The 21,509-nt window shown below is 46.4% G+C and overlaps 1 protein-coding gene across 1 annotated transcript in view; it reads right to left on the reverse strand.

Moving 5' to 3' along the window:
* The window catches only part of ASPG (asparaginase), a 110,109-nt gene extending 91,589 nt beyond the window's left edge, over nt 1-18,520 (reverse strand). Inside the window, exon 1 of the mRNA XM_088455270.1 lies at nt 18,176-18,520. Within this exon, the coding sequence (XP_088311396.1) occupies nt 18,176-18,470 (295 nt within the window). The 5' untranslated portion in view covers nt 18,471-18,520. The remainder of the gene's footprint in view (nt 1-18,175) is intronic.
* Nucleotides 18,521-21,509: the final 2,989 nt, after the last annotated feature.

Consider the following 21,509-nt stretch of genomic DNA (forward strand, 5'->3'; position numbering starts at 1 on the left):
AGTTCAACTGAGATAGTATGCTAATCCATTGCGATCCCTATGCTGCCGCACTACATAAGTACGCCCACTTTACCTTACACACATCCGTAATGTTTAGCAAGACTGCGAAACCATCAGTACAATAGAGTACCATCGCAGCCTCACGTACACTGCATAAGCTCTGACCTTACTCAGGAATTGCTAACTTCATCGGATGCCATGAGGCCTCAGGCTGCGCAGGGCATCACAGTGGCTAATTAATGCACGCCCCTGCAACGGCGTTCAAACGCACTGGCACGCCTATGTTTTATTCCCCCCCCCCAGGGGATGCAGAGCACAGCTCTGCCCACTCATCCTCCAACGTACTGCTTAGTCACCACCTCTTCTGTGTTTGGCCTGCTGCTGGACTGGTCCTTAAACATCGCTGACCACTGATGGTAAAAACCATCTATATTTTCGTGTTGATTGTTTCTTGCCATCGATGAAAAGCACCAATAGCATCACCGATGTTTAACCATTTAATGGTCATCCCTAATCTCCAAGAGAGGAGAAGAAGTTGACCACTGATGTGGGGATGGCAGGCCCATAAAAATGCAATGCTCATAGAATAATGTCATATTGCGCCCCCCACTCTCAATGAACACCCAATTCGCCTAATTTTCAGCATCCTGCCCAGTTCACTGGATGCAAAAGGGCCATCCACTCCTGGGGTACTACACCAAAAAAACGGGAGTCTCCCGGAGGTTGCTGAAGACTAGGCAAGTATGCTCCATATCATATGAGAATTTCCAGATATAGAATAAAGGGTTGGTCCATAATTGGAAAATAACAGTTTGCAACAAATTTTCAGTCCTTAAGGATTAGGCCCCAATGGCTGTGTTATCCTTCTGTAGAAAATTAGAACACTCTCTTATGAACTTAAAAATGTCATTGTATTGTGACGCATGAATATATAATTTTTAGTACAAGACTACTGTCCATGCAAGGATACCCATTCTATCTTGGACCTTTCAAGCATTTACACATTGTTGTACCAGAACAAGGGGTTGTGCCGGCATAGGACTGTATATAGAAGCATGGGTATGTAATGCTGGTCATATACTTTGGGACTGGAAGTGGTGGGCATGGAGATATGCTATAGGTGTGGGGTCTATTTCAGGTTTTGCATAATAAGGGACAGTAATTAACTGCTTGAGTTCTACATCTAACCACCACTCAGCAACAGACTCAGTAAGACATCACACAGCAGGAGGCTGCTGGGAACATGGGGGTTTCAGCTGTCTTGAAAAATCCTGTGGTTTTTTTTTTCTGTGCTTTGAGGGGGAAATCAGGATTGTGCCCTGCCCCCCGAATAGCTGCCCCAGGCACCGAAAGACTCTAGCGAAACAGTCTAGTGATAAAGAAAAAAGACCTGACATTCATGAACATTTCCATTGTTAGATGTATTCCAAATGATTCTGCAATTGATTATGTGTTTACATGTCCCCAGACCTCACCAGGAAATCTTAAATGGATACATTTGTTACACTGCATTAATGCTGAATATTGATAGCTTGTAATGATATTAAGATGATCATAGCTAGCACCCAATATTGTGTGCCATTAAAGTGGGTATATTTTTAGGCGAAAAAAACCCCAAAAAACTACCACACATATACAAAAATGGTAGAAATTAAAAAATCCATAGAGCAAGCCTTTTTTAATTGTTTTCTTTTCTTTTTTTTAAAGGGGGGGGGGGTCATTCGCCTCTCTCACTGGTTTTGATCTGGTTTAAACTTTCTCTGTTTTAAACTTCCCCACTGAAAAATAAGTCATTTTAAAAAAGTTTTCACCACATCTGACAATTACTAGGGCAGAGGTTTCTTTGAACATCAATAAAATAAATAGCCATAATTAAGTAATAATAATTGATATTTCAAATTTTGACTAATCAGTCCAGAGCACATGCTGCCATTTTTCTGCACCCCAGTTCCTATATTTCATGCATAGTTGAGTCGCTTGGCCTTGTTTCCACATTGAAGATATGGCTTTTTGGCCGCAATTCTTCCATGAAGACCACTTCTGGCCAGAATTCTCCGAACAGTAGATGGGTGTAACTGGGTCCTACTGGTTTCTGCCAGTTCTGAGCTGATGGCACTGCTGGACATTTTCCGATTTTAAACAGAAGCATGACATGTCTTTCATCTGATGCACTAAGCTTCCTTGGTCCTCAACATTGCCCGTTTCTTTGTGCTTCTTCAAAAGAGCATGAACACAACATCTTGAAACCCCACTTTGCCTGGGAGAGACCTTGCTGGTGCAGTATAACTACCTTGTGTCTTGTTGCTGTGCCCAGTCTTGCCATGGTGTATGACCTGTGACATGAAGCGGTCTTCCACAACTTCACCTTTGTAGCAGAGTTTGGCTGTTCCTCACCCAGTTTTAAGCCTCCTACACAGCTGTTTCTGTTTCAGTTAATGACTACATATGAAAATGATGATAATTACCTGTTTGGTATGATCGGTTAATCATACACCTGACTATGGGCCTGATTCAGAGCCGTTCGCTATTTGTGGTCATTCGTTCAAAAACAAGGGGTGGCTATTCAAATGATCCGTTCGCAAATTGCAGTCTGTTCCCACCTCTAAGTCTGAACGAGCGAGCAAAACATACGCTCGTTTATTTGATAAAAACGCCCCCTGGCCGCACGCACCATACGTCATGTCCGCTATTTATTAGATTAATCGAGTACATCGTACAGCGTATGAACTGCTCGCTATTCTTGTGGTTGGTGTTTTCAACCGCTATTTTGCGAGCAGTTCTGAGTTAAAAAAAACCAAGTGACGTGGTCAATGACGCTGCTGTATTAATTATGCACTCCCTTAAAACGCCCGTTTTGACCTTTAAGCACGCCTGCGTTCGGATCTCCACTCCCCGTTTTCAAGCACCTTCCCCTGTTACCACCCACATACGCCTCATTCTGTCACTCAAAATAGCAGGCCCTCGCTATATTGCGTACCAACGATTTTCGGCCGCACTGACTGGTTCGGGCATGCGTACTAAAAACCGTACGCATGCGCAGATGTGCGAACATCGCTCGGAACGAGCGTACTGCCACTAGCGAGTGGCTCTGAATGAGGGCCTATAATCCTACAAATTTGTGCAAGTGTACCTAGAAGAATTTATGTTGTTTTGAAGGCAAAAAGGTGGTCACACCAAATAGTGATTTAGATCTAGATTTCTCTTCTGTCCATTCACTTTGCATTTTTATCAATTAATAAAAATGCAAACTATTAACACTTCTATTTTTAAAAGCATTCTTACTTTGCAGCATTTTTTCCACACCTGCCTAAAACTTGAATTTTTTTTAACAAAGTATAAAAAGAACAAGAATAAATGTAACTAATAAGTCAAGAATAAAAAAATAAAAAACAGAACACAAACATCTCAACAACAGTTTAAAACAGCAATTTATGCATCTAAAGTGCAAGAGAGATCTTCGTAATAAAGGTCAATGTGCACAGACATGGCCACCATAGATAAAATGGGTGTGGATTAACACATAGGGCCTGATTCAGACCCACTCGCGAGCGGCTGTCCGCTCGCAAGTGGGTCGATGTTCTGGACTGAGCATGCGCACGACGGAGGGAGCTCCGTCGTGCGCATGCGCCAGACGCGACGAGCGAAGGAAAGTCCTTCGCTCGTTGTGTCTGATCAAAGGGGGCGTGCTGTCGATGTTGATTGACAGCACGCCCCCTTTGGTAGGCGTGCCTCCCTGACGGGGGCGTTCCCACGGGAACGCCTCCCGTCAGAAGCCGGCCCGCTGACATCACTAGTGATGTCAGTGGGAGTGATAGAGCCAAAATCACTCCGGAGCTTGCGGTTGAAAACCTCAACCGCAGGCTCCGGCTCGCAGTTTCGATGGTCGCGATGGTCACGACCATCGCGGCCATCAAAATGCACGCTCGTATAGCCTGTGGGTGGTGACCCACAGCTATACGAGCGTCCAGGAGGACGCTCCATTTTCATGGAGGCCGGCCCTCATTCAGAGCGTGCGCTCTGCTCAGAGCGTACGGCTCTGAATGAGGGCCATAGACAGTAAAAAGGTCGACGGCGTCTAGATAGACACTAGCCAATAGGTCGACAGGGACAAAAGGTTGACATATGAGAAGGTCGAATTAACAAAATTGTTGACAGTCAAAAGGTCGACATGCAAATGGTCAACATTTTTTTTTTTTACATAATTTTCACCCTAATAAAAATCATGTGTTGACTATTTTCAGGTCGACCTTTTGACCATGTTGACCATTTGTATAAGTCAACCATTTGTCCCTGTGGACAATTTGACTGTCTAAAAAGGTCAACAATGTCTAGAAAGACACCAGATGTTACAGTCAATCTATAGTGCGGAACCCATATAAAATTATTGATTTGCTTATACAATATAAGGTACTGTAGATTGACAGCACCGATTCATGTCACCTGTTTCCCTACAGGATGATATCAGAAGAGTGAATTTTACCAACAACCAGGGGCAGAACTATGGGAGACAATGGAGGCGCCTGCCGCTGGGCTCCAGCTCTGAAGGGGCATCTCCTCCATTGTCCATAACATATTCACCCCACTTGGGGCTGTTACTATGTACCCGGAGTGTACCGTCACGGTAGTCCAATACATGGCACCTATTTCCGCCACCTGAGTAACCACCAAACACTAGTGGAGATCTACATGTCAGACCATCAGCTGCCACCTTAGGCTATCTATAGGCAGTCTGCATGCAAATTGCTACAATACAGTGTCAGCGGCTGTCACGAGGGGGGAAAGCACCAAATTATAACTTGCGTCTGGCATGAATTTACGCCACTGCCAACAACGACCTTATAAGTAGCTCTAGTGTCGGAACACCACACAGATTATAAAGCAATGTCTGCAGGACTGGCTGGACAGAGGCCCTGATTCAGAGCCGGACACTCTGAATCAGGGTCGTCCCTCTTACTTTTTGGAGCGGCCTCACGGCCGCTCGTATAGCTGTGGGTGACCACCCACAGCTATAGCGAGCGGCCAGGAAGATTGTCGCGATTGTCAAGACCATCGGAGTGCCAAAAGCACTCAAGACCATCGGAGAGCCAAAAGCACTCCCAAAAGAGCCAAAAGCACTCCCACTGACATCACTTGTGATGTCAGTGGGGCCGGCCCCAGACGGTAGGCGTTCCCATGGGAATGCCTCCGTCTGGGCAGCCACGCCCCCGGCACGCCCACCAAAGGGGGCGTGCTGTCACTCACCAACGACAGCATGCCCCCTTTGGTGCGAGACCCATAGCGACGGCTTGGCCGTCGTTATTCGGGTCTCGCGCATGCGCACGACGGAGCCGCCTCCGTCATGCGCATGCGCACTTGGCCAACATCGACCCGCTTGCGAGCGGGTCTGAATTAGGCCCAGAATCACTGGCCAACCACAAGGGTTTTGATGGGTATTCTAGGTGTACTTTTCTATGCTGAATCCAAATAAGCAATTAAATTGTTTCCTATAAGGCTTAGTTCCCTTTTGGAGCTATGTTTATTTTCCTTATTTAGAATAATCACAGGATTAAAAAATAAATCTATATTTCACGCACGGAAACACACAGATTCCGCGTAAACTGCCGAATCAATGGATTTTTTTCCCCCGCAGACTTTACCTGGCACCTCCATGAGCTGCAAGGTTCAGTCCAACTGCGGGGACTCATGCGCGGGGTAATCCCCACTAATTGAATAGCTCCGGCGCAGCTGGGTAAACCTAGTGACTAATTGAATACCCCCAAAATGAACCTTCTCCTTTGCACATCAAGCTTGGATTTATGAAAAATTGTGTTTATCCATCGCTTTAACAACAAGTGGATTCCTATACTTGGGAAATGTTTCCCTGGATCAGTGATACCAAGACTAAAGACGGTATTTTTGTATGCAGCACAATGCCTGTCAGGAATATCCGCAATGAAAAGCTACAATGTAAATATTGCCACAGTATTCACACTTTAGGGATTTCTCTTGCACAGTAATACCGGTCACATACTTGCTAGACATACCGGCCGACCAATTTCATGCATGTGTTAATGACGTCATTGACGGCGGTTACTGTGGAAGGCATAGGGCTCGGATATCCATGCAAACAGGCAGAAGTTCACAATATATCGCATCTGCCATGCTGCAAATCTGACACAATATATCTGAACTACGTCATTCACCGATATATCGGGTGTACACACTGGTCCAGTGGTTCCCAAATTTTTTCGAATCACGGCACCCTAGAGTATCAGCATTTTTCCCCGGCACCCCTGGGGCAAAAGTTTCTTATTGAGAAATTCAGCAAAAATTAAATGAAGTAGATTGTGCTTATAGGTCACCCTAAGGTTCACTTATGTGGTGGGTGACAGGGCTGCACTTCTTTTTGTCCACATATTGTTTTATTGGCAGCCATGAGCACTGGTTTTGCCTATCACACTGACTAAAATCGATTTTATTTGGTACTGGACCACCAACCCAAGGCACCCCGGCAAGTGCCCTGAGGCACCCCAGGGTGCTATGGCACACAGTTTGGGAATCACTGCACTGGTCGATGGCTGTATGAACGATATATCGAACTGGGTGTATTCAGCATACGAATGAATCATACATTGTAATTACTCCTGCTAAAGACAAAATTGTGCTGTGCTACCACATCCGTACCCTGTATTACTGTAAGCTGTTTAGCAGAAATATGGGCTTGGAAATATAAAGCAGAGCTGCTGTCAAAAATAATAGAGTTCAGCCAAGTATAAATGGGAATCACACTCAGCACAGTCCCTCACACCACAGCCTGAGGGCAGGCTAGTCTAGGGTGCAGCATATGGCAGGCTAGTCTAGGGTGCAGCATATGGCAGGCTAGTCTAGGGTGCAGCATATGGCAGGCTAGTCTAGGGTGCAGCATATGGCAGGCTAGTCTAGGGTGCAGCATATGGCAGGCTAGTCTAGGGTGCAGCATATGGCAGGCTAGTCTAGGGTGCAGCATATGGCAGATTAGTCTAGGGTGCAGCACACGGCAGGCTAGTCTAGGGTGCAGCATATGGCAGGCTAGTCTAGGGTGCAGCATATGGCAGATTAGTCTAGGGTGCAGCACACGGCAGGCTAGTCTAGGGTGCAGCATATGGCAGGCTAGTCTAGGGTGCAGCATATGGCAGATTAGTCTAGGGTGCAGCACACGGCAGGCTAGTCTAGGGTGCAGCATATGGCCACGCAGACCCGTCGGGAGTGCGAGTGCAGCAGAAGTAGGAGCCGAGGAGGTCCACCTGACAGCGGATACAGCAGCTGCCGCCCTGCCCCAGCACCTACTAGATCCACAAAGAGTTCTGGGATGTGACAGCTTATTTTAGAAAAACAGTGATTGAAAACAATAATAGGGGTATTTCTTGTGAGATGTGGGGAGGGTCATTGTGGTATTTGTTGTGGGATGGGAAGGTGAAAGTTGCATGTGGTGATCTGAGTGACTTGTGGAGGCATGTTCAGTGGTGGCACGTGAAGTGGCGTGTGGAGACATGGAAGCCGTTCTAAGGTGTATCATTCTCCTTTATCTCTTCTTGCCTATGTCAGCCTCTTAGCCCAACCTCTGTCTGCGTCAGCTTTTCTATCCATCTTCTGTCTGCAACAGCCTTTCTGCCCAACCATTGTTTGCACCAGTCTCTCTTCGCCACCCTCTCTCTCCAGTCACCCACAGCCTCTCCCTGTAACCTCCTGACTCTGTCACTCTCTGCCCATCAGCTCCTGACTCTTTGCTTCTCCTCATCACCCACTCCATCTCCGTTTCCCTCTAATCTCTCCCTAGTGTCACACACTGCATCTCCCTAGTGTCATCCACTGCCTGTCGCATTTGTAGGAGGGCGCAATATATAGTTTGCAGGGGGGCGCCGAACACCCTTGCACCGGACCCGGATGCATCACATTCCGTTGCTTAGTACACATGAAATACTGTAAAACCGGCATTTTACCAAAGTTTTCAGCTTAGTACATCCCACCCACTCTGCTAATAATAGCTAAACTATGTACAGGGTGCACACTAATCAGATAATTGCTCCAAGGATCAGAGCGTTTGTCGAATCTGCACAGTGTGCATCAGGCTTTATTCTAGTTGTTAACACACAAACATTTTAGAAATATTGAGAGCCAAATCATCCTTATCCCATTCTGCCATATTTTGGCAAGGGAGACCTATGGCATAGCAAAAATATATGCAGAAGGTCTCAGGGGCAGAAAAACAGTCCAAGGATGTTAGTTATCACTCTTTTAGTACCTACACTTATGGGCCCCATCCATCTGTGATGGTTTGCCGCGATCCCGCGATGCTGCAACCCGGCATCGCAGAAATCCAACATGTTGGATTTTGCAGATTTGACGATCGCTATCAAAAAATGATCGCGGTCGTCAAAATCGCCGACATTTAACATGGCAAATGTCTGCGATCAGGCGATGGATCGCAGAACATCGATGGTGGCCGATCGGAAGTTTCCCTGTGTCGTGACGATCCGTTGCAGATGTATGGCCACCTTTAGATACAGGCGTGCTTACTGCAGATGCAATTTACGGTCAGCTGTATAGCACAGTTTATTAAACACACCTGTCTGTGAGTATAGGCACTAATACACCTCTCAGTAACAGGTGCAATAATACAGGGCGATCAGTAAAACTGCACTCCTAATAGGAATTAGTGATATCTATATAACAGGATATTTACACAGGGGGAACAAAGGTTTCAGAACATAAAAAAAAAAAAAAAAACAAGATAGATGCCAAAACATGAAAAGACAGGAGCTGTATTTGTGTACAACACAATGTAAACACAATGAACCACGGGACAGGAAGTTGCCACTTCCAGAGTTGCATCAGCGTAAAGCGTTTCATGACTAATAAGTGTCTCATTCACATCGCTGTGACAAGAGAGATATACAACAGTACAACGTTAAATTTCAGCACCAAGCGGAAGGACTTCTTTTTCCCACTGGAACAGAACGCAGAATAGAAATGCAAAATGCATTTAGTTGCTCTAAACCAGGGGTCTTCAAACTTGGCCCTCCAGCTGCTGTTGAACTACACATTCCAGCATGCACTGCCACCTTTTTGATATAACAGCATGCTAAAACTATGTGCAGTGCATGCTGGGATGTGTAGTTCCACAGCATCTGGAGGGCCAAGTTTGAAGACCCCTGCTCTAAACCAATAGGTTGTAGGGCTCTTCTGAGCAGCAGGGCATGCTGGGATTTTTAGTTCAAAAACAGTTGGAAGGAGGAGAAGTCCAATATAGGTCTGATTCAGTGCTGAACGCTATTCCGTAGTTCACGCAGAGATTATCGGTGGTCTGCGCACGCACTGTGAATGAATAAGCGAACTACCACACTGTGAGGACACCCTCGCAATTGATTGACAGGAAGAGACCATTTTGTGGGTGGTTACGGGGACTTCCGGCCAAAATGCAGGCATGTCGGAGCGGTTTCCTGGGTGTGTACTAGCAAGTGTCTGCGATCGCACATGCACAGAGCGACCCTCCAGCATCTCTATTTCCACTGCTATTCTGAGTGACCATAGACTTATGGTGCCCACACACTGGACGATTTTATGCATGAAAACGATGCATCGGAACGACACATTGTTTAAAAACGTGCAGCTTCCATTGAACGTTAACGTTCCGATGCGTGGTCCCTTGGGCCGTTTGTCGTATCTTCAGATCTTGCCTACTGCAGGTAAGATCTGGCAATCTCCTTAACGATGCACTGGAAATCATTAAAGACGCACGATAGGTCGTTAGTCACATTGCACAGTTTAGCGAGATATCTTATGTCCAGGAGTGCCGATGCGTTGCCCGGGGAGTTCAAGGGAAATCGTTGACGACATTGCATCTTTTGTAAGTCGTCCAGTGTGTGGGCACCTTTACTTGAGCTGTCGATGTTTTGAAGATCTGCGTTTGTGTACGCAGTTGTGGACAGCTACAAGGGCTCCGGTGGGCGTCTCAATATAAAATTTGCCACCTGTTGCATTAGCATATTTTAGCTACTGTGATCGGTGAGAATATGCAGTTGCGTATGATTACTGTCCGTCTCTGAATCAGTCCCATAGTAATTACACATTTAAAACATATACAGGAGCGATAGGTATTGCGCATACCAAAAGATATATTGTAAAACACTTAACTGAAATCTGTGGTCCAGGTCCTGAGTCCTGGTAACCACCAAAACAGACTTCAAGTATGTTCAGAGGAGGTTTTCAGCATACAATTAGCTAGTCCAATTCACTCCAGTTCAGTCCTCATCACCAACGGGTTTCAACACAACCGTCCTCCTCATTACCCTGACGAAGATGGTTGTGTTGAAACGCGTTGGTGATTAGAACTAAACTGGAGTGAATTGGACTAGCTAATTGTATGCTGAAATCCTTGTCTGTTGTTTCATTATATATTCTTTATACCGGTGATAAGGAGGTAACATTTTATTATTTGGGTAATAGTAACCAATAATTACACCCCAACTGCACTGGTAGGAATAAGTGAGTGTAATATTTTCAGATTATATTATAGAATTTTAAGCACGATTTGCACGAAAACAATGCATTGGAACGATACATTGTTTAAAAACGTGGAAATCGTGCAGCTTCCAGGAAGGATAACGTTATAGTGGTTGTGGTTTTTTTTCCCCTAATAAATATTCCCTAATAAATATTAATTGATTATATACCTGTATTGACGTTTACATTTCTGCGTTCCAATACAGAAGCACCTACTATTCTGTATTTATGTATCATTGCATTGTTGGATAACACCATATAGCCGAGCTTCTCTGGTATCTTGCGCAGTGGAAGTTTTGTGGTCACCATTAGAAAAGTTTGCAAATCACCGACTATAGACATTAGGGCTCATTAACATCACACGTAAGCGCAAAATTTACAATAAGCCATAACAACTCAGACACTGACTGGTTGCCATGGATTTAGGCCCTGATTCAGACCCGCTCGCAGGTCTTTTTGTTACCGACCTTCTGGCCGCTCGCTAAGCTTTAGCAAGCGGCCAGGTGATGGTCGCGATGGTCCCGATTATTGCGGCTTGCTACGAGACCCTTGTGGTAGGGTCTCATCTGCCACAAGCCCCAGTGAGCTTCCGGCTCTAATAGAGCTGGAAGCTCACCACCGACATCGCGCGTGATGTCAGTGGGTCCGCCCCCAAACGGCAGGCGTTCGGGAACGCCTCCGTTTGGCAAGCCACCCCCCCCCCGACCCACCTACCAAACGTGCGAGCTGTCAATCAACATCGACAGCCGCCCCTTTTTGATGCAAGCACCGGAGCGAGTGATTTCTCGCTCACTTGTGCACTACCCGGCCATCGACCCGCTTGCGAGCGGGTCTGAATCAGGCCCTTAGTGCCACCAACTTTATTATTTTTAATTTTTTTTTGTGCCACTATAGATTACCCTATTTGCAGTGTCGGACTGAGGCATAAAGGGCCCACCAGGGGAATGCAGTGATAGGGGCCCATGCTTAAAGGGTGTGGTCATCCACCAGAGGGGGTGTGGCCAGCCACCACAGTTGCTTGGCTAAATATCAAGCAAATCTTGGTGTAGTTTCTATAGAAGCAAACCAATTACTGATGTTCATGCATGTTCCTGCTCCACAAGGTAACTGACCATCTAATATAGTAACAATGTAGAATTCAGTACACAGTGTGGAACATGACACCTAGAGGAGGGGGTGGGCCCCCAGGCAGTGGGGCCCACCAGGGATTTCCCCTGTACCCCTGTGGGCCAGTCCAACCCTGCCTATTTGTGTCTCTGTTCTAATCAGATAAATCATTTTTATTGCTAATAATACAAAAACTGTAGGCGTCTTCAATGTAAAGAGTGTTCAGAGGCTTTTTTTTTCCCCCGTTAAATATAGACTGAATCGCCACCCCCTCTTATCTCTCCGATAATGGCCGGGATGAATGACCAGTGATATCTGCAGACAAAATTTCACTACCATTAGTCTAATGCTGGGTACACACTGGCCAACATATCGTTCGTTCAATTGAACAGCCGATAGTTTGTGCGCCTATTGGCCAGTGTGTACAGACGAAATGTCTGTGAATGACGTCATTCACAGACATTGTGTTGGCTGTGCAGCACAGCCAATGGCAGATATATATGCAGACTGCCTGTATAATTGCCGCAGAGGTCGCCGAGGAGGGGGTCACAACACGACCCCTGGCCAGTGGGACCACAGAGGATGGTTGTTGAGTGTGTATGAACAACCATCATCTGCAGATAAGTCGATCTGCAGATATATCTATCAGGTGTGTACCCGCCTCCCACCTTTAAACACGCTACGGCTTCTGACCACTGCCACAAGTGTAAGGACACCAGTGGGGAACCCGCTTTATAGGATTTTAAAACAGAAGAGATTCTGCAGTTACTAGACAACTATATATTTATTTCCAACTTCTCACACAGTTTGTTTCCAAGCAAATTGGCTCATGATTGTATAATATGTGGCTATGCAAGTAGAAGGACCAATGTGGGACACACTTGCGGGCAGTGGGTTGCATGTGAGGGTAAAGCTGGTGGGCAGAGGGGCATCTGAAGGAAGAGCTGGGAGGCTACAGAGGGCATGTGAGAAAAATAATAAAATTAAAAAAAAAACAGGAAGGCAGCGAGGTGCAGGTGAGGGTCACCAAGGGGGGGAGGGGGGGGCATGTTAGAGAAGGTCTAGAAAGCAGCAAGTGGCATGTGAAAGTAAAGATAGTGGGCTTTTTGGGCATGCTAGAAGGCATCAGAGGTCATGCGAGGGAAAGGATAGTTGGCAGCATGTAAGGAAAAATGTTGGAGATATTTAGACTCATTAATTTTTATTCTCACATTTAAAAAAAACTTACAAAACCAGCCCTGGTCCCATCCCAGTTAAAATTGACCAAGATATAACATCCAACCGATTTATGTGCGGTTGCACAGAATTATACAGTGGTCCCATATGTGGGATATAAAGAAGTTTTCACATCTCATCAAATGACTAATTTATTGCCTTGTCTGAGCTCCCCGGCAACAGTTACTAAAATACATTATTTTAAAGCCAATCAAAAAATTCTGCCAGTTTTCATTACAACACGGTTCCTAAGGGCCTGTTGGCATTTATAGATATTCAATGACGTTTAGCCAAACAAATTAGATGCCAGTTTCTATGCTTTAAAGAAGATGCACACAAACGCATGAACTGACAATAGTACACGTAAACATCCTGTATATTTCGTTATCAGAGTATTGCAGCCATACAGTTTTCTTATTCTATATTCTTTTCCATTTCTGCAGGATGTCAGCCATATCAATGGCCATGTGTATAGGCAGGAGCAGACTAACTGCACGCCTGAGAAACATCCTATGACATCATCAAGCTGCCAGCTTGTAGTACATTGGCTCTGAATGATCACATGAGCTCAGTGTTACAAGGAAACCAGCCAACAGTAAATCAAAATAATGCCTAAAGCCATTTAGGACACAAAGAAGGAGGGATTTACTTTTTCTAAACAATAATGTGTGTCAATAGCTGGACAAAGTAGCTACGCTGTAAAACAGGCTGTACGATTATGGTTTGAATTATCAAAACTGTGTGACCGATACGCTTTAATAAATGTAGTGAAAAAGGGTTCTATCCTAATAACATAGTATCTTCCTTGAATTTTACAGAAGATAAACTTTACAAAAACATTACATAGTAAAGTTGACCAGTATAGCAGCTTAACTGAGCTAGATTAGACAAAGATGGTTCATCTTAAAGTATGGTGTGAAGTTAAATAATGAATATAGGAGTGTGAGGCACCCTTTGACTAAAGAAAGCTATAGGTTTAAGGGCAGGAACAGCAGTGGCAAACACAGGAATTCTAGATGGGGGTTTCCAAATGCTGGATTTTAGAGCGAGTGTGGCCAGTCCATGAAGAGGGCAGAATTAGTACTTATCCAGCTTTAATACAAAGTGTATTGTGTGTCATAATTCCAGCACATATATAGGACCAGTGATCACAGTAAGTCATTTGATGCGGCAGTAAGCGATCCTGAATGAGCTGAATGTATTTATTTTAGATGTGAGCACCATTCCAGAGCATTGGAGCAAGTCCGGGAGACTGGAGGAGCAGTAGAAGAACCTAGCACTTCCCTGCACATACTGTATATGTACATATTGGGCTCTATAGCAGTGCATCCATAACAGTGCATGTTTTCCAGATCTCCTAGTTGGTGCACAGGTTATTTATTACTGGCTGATACATGTTAAAAGATCCACAGGTGGTGCTAATTATTTCATTTGCGATACTGAGAAGAACATGTAGCACTAGTAACAATCTATAATATTACTATTTCTACTGTGGTCATGGTATGTGCTGGGGAGGGGGGTTTCCAGGCAGACAGAAACCCCCCCTGCATTTGCCTATGAACAGATTGAGTTCTGGGGATCACCCACACCATGATGTTATGTTACGTTTTAAGTGCCCACTACAACCTGGCGCCATAGGTAAACATATAGGTTTCAAGGTCAGTAAAACAAAACAAAAAATGGATACTTAGAAACTTTTGGTCGGCTTCTATTATTGCTACAGTAAGACAACATGGTTGAAAGGGACAAGTTGAGGAAGCTTCAAAACAAAGGCCGTAACCCACGCTTTAATAAGTTACCCAGTTATTAATGACTAATGGCTATAGACCAGTTGTGGGTCTCAGTAATCCTAAGAAGGTATGTCACTAATGTATATTGCTGCAGAATACAATATAAATAAACTCTATTAAATATTAACAGCTCCTGATCTGTAAAAGGCCCTTGAGGATCAGATGTGTCCTTGTTGGCTGACTAGTTAATGTAAATTGCTGCAGCAGAAATACAAAAAAGAAAAATGACCATTTAGGTAGAGGGGAGGTGTCACCAGATTAAGGATACAAGCAGTTTTACTTTACTGAAAAAAAGTCTATGTTAAGCCCTAAAGACACCCACAGACAACTGCTTAAGGAAATCTGCTCCCTGGAGACAAATAATTTGCATTCTCAATAGTCTAAAAGGAACAGAAGGCATTTTGGGGTTTTTCTTTCTTATGTAAACAAATGCTTAAACAGAATATGGACTGGGTGATAAACTCAGTTTATTGAAGTTCAGTCCTGTGCAAATACTGATGTAACTATGGGGGTTTATGTAAAGACTTTTTCCATTTAAGAAAACAAAAAAACACATTTAAAAGGAAAAAAACAAAATAAAACCTAATTTGTGTAGTATGCAGAATTAAGTAGTAGTAGTAGTGCTAGATTTACTCCAGGAGATTGTGGTTTGGGAATATTAGCAGTAACTGTACTTTAATGAAGTATCATATACAGAATCTATTTGTACAGGGTTATAATACTAAGTTGCATTTACCATATAAAATACAAATGAGTACAGATGCCAATTGAAAGTAACAATGAAGTCCAAATAAATACAAACATCCTTTGTCGCCCCTTTCAAAATCAAATGGAAATCTTTTCTGCTGCAAATATAAATTAACTGGTACAAAAAGAGTGATGCAGGCACACTAGTTTCTATACGCCCAGTGGTAGGGCTCCGGACACAATCAGACGTGGTTACCAATCTTTATCCCACAGGAAAGTGGTTCCCAAACTGGGTGCCGCAGGGGTGCCACGGTTTGGTGGTCCAGGACAAAATCAAATTATTTATGGTCAATGTGATAGGCAAAACTAGTGCTGGTGGCCGCCGTTCATAAAATATGTGGACAAACAGAAGCACAACCCCGTCCACTACCACATAACTGACCATAAGGATGACAGGTAGGTGCAATTTACTTAATCATTATTGCTGAATTTCTCAATAAGAAACTTTTGGCCTAGGGGTGCCGTAACAAAAATGCTGACACTCTAGAGCACCACGATTCAAAAAAGTTTGGGAACCACTGCCATAGGAGATACATCTTCGGGCAGGTGTGTATGCTTCAGTGTTCTCGTATGTCCAAGACGCACTTACAAGAACACTCCTGCAATCTACTTGGGCTATCATTGCATGTTCCTCCCTACCCCATTCCACCGCCATACACATGGAAGCATAGGACTATTTTGTGCACATACGCAGTGCGGAAATGTGTATTTTAAGGGGGAAAAAAAACAACCGACCAACACACATAAAATCACTCAGGCTATTTATGTACAAAACATTTACTAGATTAAGAATATGAAGTAGCAAGATTTGAAAAAGTTAATTCTTACTTTACTCATGTATTTATGTAGTGGTTGCATCACACAGAACAAGAGGGTCAGTGACAGAGAGTGTAATATTTCCAAAAAGCTATTAATGTAAAATTAGATATACAAGATAAATGACCCCTACCACCAGATATCAGAGTGTGAAGGTGTCAGGGGCACAGGACAGCCTCCCACCCCTAAATATAGTGTGTAAGGTCAGGGGCACAGGACAGCACCCTACCACCAGATATCATAGTGTGCAGGGGTCAGGGGCACAGGACAGCCCTCACCACCAGATATCATAGTGTGCAGGGGTCAGGGGCTCAGGACAGCCCTCACCACCAGATATCATAGTGTGCAGGGGTCAGGGGCACAGGACAGACTCCTACCACCAGATATCATAGTGTGCAGGGGCCAGGGGCACAGGACAACCCTCACCACCAGATATCAGTGTGCAGGGGTCAGGGGCACAGGACAACCCTCACCACCAGATATCATAGTGTGCAGGGGTCAGGGGCACAGGACAGCCCTCACCACCAGATATCATAGTGTGGAGCGGTCAGGGGCACAGGACATACCCCTACCACCAGATATCATAGTGTGCAGGGGTCAGGGGCACAGGACAACCCTCGCCACCAGATATCATAGTGTGCAGGGGTCAGGGGCACAGGACAACCCTCGCCACCAGATATCATAGTGTGCACGGGTCAGGGGCACAGGACAACCCTCACCACCAGATATCATAGTGTGCAGGGGTCAGGGGCACAGGACAGCCCTCACCACCAGATATCATAGTGTGCAGGGGTCAGGGGCACAGGACAGCCCTCACCACCAGATATCATAGTGTGCAGGGGTCAGGGGCACAGGACAGCCCTCACCACCAGATATCATAGTGTGCAGGGGTCAGGGGCACAGGACAGCCCTCACCACCAGATATCATAGTGTGCAAGGGTCAGGATCACAGGACAAACCCATACCACCAGATACCAGAGTGCGCAGGGGTCAGGGTCACAGGACAGCCTCCCACCCCTAAATATAGTGTGTAAGGTCAGGGGCACAGGACAGCACCCTACCACCAGATATCATAGTGTGCAGGGGTCAGGGGCACAGGACAGCCCTCACCACCAGATATCATAGTGTGCAGGGGTCAGGGGCTCAGGACAGCCCTCACCACCAGATATCATAGTGTGCAGGGGTCAGGGGCACAGGACAGACTCCTACCACCAGATATCATAGTGTGCAGGGGCCAGGGGCACAGGACAACCCTCACCACCAGATATCAGTGTGCAGGGGTCAGGGGCACAGGACAACCCTCACCACCAGATATCATAGTGTGCAGGGGTCAGGGGCACAGGACAGCCCTCACCACCAGATATCATAGTGTGGAGCGGTCAGGGGCACAGGACATACCCCTACCACCAGATATCATAGTGTGGAGCGGTCAGGGGCACAGGACATACCCCTACCACCAGATATCATAGTGTGCAGGGGTCAGGGGCACAGGACAACCCTCGCCACCAGATATCATAGTGTGCACGGGTCAGGGGCACAGGACAACCCTCACCACCAGATATCATAGTGTGCAGGGGTCAGGGGCACAGGACAGCCCTCACCACCAGATATCATAGTGTGCAGGGGTCAGGGGCACAGGACAGCCCTCACCACCAGATATCATAGTGTGCAAGGGTCAGGGTCACAGGACAAACCCATACCACCAGATATCATAGTGTGCAGGGGTCAGGGGCTCAGGACAGCCCTTACCACCAGATATCATAGTGTGCAAGGGTCAGGGTCACAGGACAAACCCATACCACCAGATACCAGAGTGCGCAGGGGTCAGGGTCACAGGACAGCTTCTCACCCCCAAATATCGCAGTGTGCAGGGGTCAGATGCACAGGACAGCCCCCACCAGCAGATATCAGAGTGTGTCGCGGTCAGGGGCACAGGACAGACCCCTACTCCCCTCCCCAAGCAGTCAGCGGGCAGTCACCTTCATTCTGGTACATCATCCCGATGGTGCCCCCGGTGTTGATGACCAGGACCCGGGCCTCGCTGGCGATGCCGCTCAGACTCTCCAGGGAGCCGGACAGGCTCTGGCTCTTGGACAGTTTCCTCTTGCGGCTGCTCGGTGGGGCGGACACGCGTGGGGTCGGCGCCGTGGGGTGGGTGCCGGGGGTAGCCATGGACTCGTGCGCCAGCAGGTCCAGGTGTGTGTGTGACAGCTCTTTGGAGAGCCGGGATATGGAGGTGGCCCTGGGGATGCTGTTACTGTCCTCCTCCGCCATGCTGCCTATAGCTATGAGGTGAGGAAGAGCCCACACGTCACACCCCCCACTCCCCCCCACGGGTGAAATAAACACCCTCTCCCGTGACGTGTCACACACCCCCCACCATCACAGCCAGACTGTGACACGGCCCACACCAGCAAGCCACTCACTGCACTGACACTGTGGGGAGGGGGTCACCTCTTATCTCATCAGTGTATACGGAGGAGTAACCTGGCATAGGTCATGTATTCCTGGTCTCTGCATACAGAGAGGTGTTGCTCGATTGGGTCTGCACTGAGGTACATGAGAATGCAGCTAACTAAGGGCATGGCAGGGAAACTATGTACAGTAAAAGCACTGTTAGTATGTGAGGCTGCAGGCAGGACCCACTTGACTACTTAACTCATTTAGGGGGAGATATATCAAAGCTTGGAGAGAGACAAAGTGGAAAAAGATAAAGGGGTCTATTTACTAAGCCTTGGATGGATATAAAGTGAACTGAGATAAAGTACCAGCCAATCAGCTGCTAACTGCCATTTCGCAGGCTGTGTTTTAAAAATGACAGTTAAGAGATGATTGGTTGGGAGTCTTTGGGGTCTATTCATAGAGCAGTGAAAAGTCCTGTTTAGCTGAAAACAGGGCTGTTCACTGCTTTCAGTGATCCATAGAGGGGGTTACCGTGGAGAAGGGTATTCCTTCTCCATCAGCACCCCCGCTTTGTGTATGACTATGAATCCTATCACCATACTTTTGCATGGTGAGTGCAAAACACCTATCCTTGTGTATCACCTATCCTTGTGTATCAATGCCTGTTTCCCTATAGATTGTAAGCTTGCAAGCAGGGCCCTCTTACCTCTATGTCTGTCTGTTATTACCCTGTTTTGTTCTATCAATGTTTCCAATTGTAAAGCGCAACGGAATATGCTGCGCTATATAAGAAACTGTTAATAAATAAATAAATAAATAAAATGAGAAAAAAAAAAAGAAAGCTCTGCTTTCCGTTCCTCTGCTGCGTACAGGTTCGTCATCTGAAGATGGTGTAGTCTGTACCGCAAGCCGAACAAAGCAGGGAAGCTGCATACTTCCCTGCTGTCTGCCCGACGCTGGCTCCTCCCCCTTTACCCAGCGGTCTGAACGCAGTGAGAAGCAGACATATTGGGCTCCCAATATGTCTGCCTTCTCACTGTTTTCCAGGATCGAGGAGGGTCCGGATACCACCTGAAGACGTCGGAGAGGTAAGTGTACATGAGTGGCTACTAAACACACGGCCGGCTCGAGGCATGTTCGACCAGTGCAGTCGAACAGGGGCGCCACCCCATAGAAGGAGCACCCCTCCCAAACATTCCTGATTTCAGCGGGACAGTCCCGTTTTTCGGCACTGCCCCGCTGTTCCCAAAGTGTCCTGGGGGAGGTTGGGCACCTCCACCGCCTCAGCTGTGCAGCGGGGCCGGCCCTGGAGAAGAGGAATGGATGCCGCGAGCAAATAAAGTCATTTAGGGGCGTGGTCTATGGTAATTAGGCACGCCTCCATTTCTGGTCACGCCTCGGTTTTGCCGCGTGCTGGTAAGGGGCGACTAATTACCGTCCTGCACAGACCGCGGTCCCCCCTGGAGCCGACCCTGACTAAATATCACTTTGTATATCGCACTGATGTGATGCAATATATAGTGATATTTTTCAGTAGCCACTTCATGTTCTACATCAGGGGTGGGGAGCCTTTTTTCTGCCAAGGGCCATTTTGATTTATATAATATTATTTGCGGACCCGCTGCAGGCCCCGCCCCACCGCTTGATGTCACATGGGGCGGGGCCACAATCGCCGGTGATTACAGTGATGCCCAGAGCATCCTGAGGATGCTTCGGGGAGCTGCAAGGGCAGCGGTGTGACTGTCTGAAGCATCCTAAGGACACTCTAGGCGGCACTGCTGCATAGATTCTAGCTGCAGGGTGCCAGATGAGGCTAGCAGTAAAAAGCTCTGAGGGCCAGAACAAATGATTCTGGGGCGTTATACGGCCCCCAGGCCTGAGGTTCCCCATCCCTGTTCTACATGAATAGACCCCTTTATCTCCATTCACTTTATCTCCACCCAAGGCTTAGTAAATAGACCCCTTAAGTATCATCAATCAGCTCTTAACTGTCAATTTTTAAACACAGCCTGTAAAATGACAATTAGAAGCTGACTGACTGGTAATTTTTGTCTCTCCAATGTTTGATACATATCCCCCTTAGAGGTGGACATGAGTTGTTGTTTTTTCTTCACACTGCTCATTCGCAAAAAAGTTGCGTACACATATATGTCAGCATTTAGGGCCCCATTTAACAACGAGACATAACCCTTTTAGCACTTGCTAAAGGAGTTATGTCCTCCTTTCTGTTTTAAACAAACAGCGGTAAGCTTAGCTGTTAATCACTGTACCCCTTACGCAGATGGCAAAAGCAATACGGTCCCTATTGCCAGCAATGTGGACCGGGCAACAGTCTTTCAGGCTTCAGCAGAGCCTCCCAGGCATTGCCGCGTCCCTGCCGGGTGACAGTGTCATTCACATGTGCAGACTGCCCATTGCGCATGACACAACAGCCCATCGCTGGCAGCCATAGTTTGCCAGCAACAGAGCGGAGGATGCCACTGAGGAGGGTACCTCGCTAGCCCTCAGGGCTACGTAATGTTAAATACCAATTGCATATTTGTTAGTGTTACTGTGATACCAAGCAAAATATGCAGCTGGTAATAAGGATCTTTATTAAATAGGGCCCCTAAATATTTGTGCCTCCTTATGCCTGGAGAGACATATTGGTGGAGCAAGCGTATGCAGTAAGGGCATGTTCATGTAATTGCCTCATAGTTAGAGGTGGGCACATCTGCAGCACAAAGCTTTGCAGTGTAAAATAAAAAAAAAGGAATTATAATATGTCTAATTCCCCAGATATAAACCAACTACCCGCACTCAGGGAGGTTGAAGAGCGAGCAAAAGCTGCAGACAGCACCAGGATATGATTGGCTGGGCTGGTCACAGTATAATAGGGGATCCTGCAGATTTTCTTTGGTGAATATTTCC

The sequence above is a fragment of the Taudactylus pleione genome, unplaced genomic scaffold, assembly GCF_031769625.1.
Source record: "Taudactylus pleione unplaced genomic scaffold, aTauple2 ptg000652l, whole genome shotgun sequence".
NCBI lineage: Eukaryota > Metazoa > Chordata > Amphibia > Anura > Myobatrachidae > Taudactylus > Taudactylus pleione.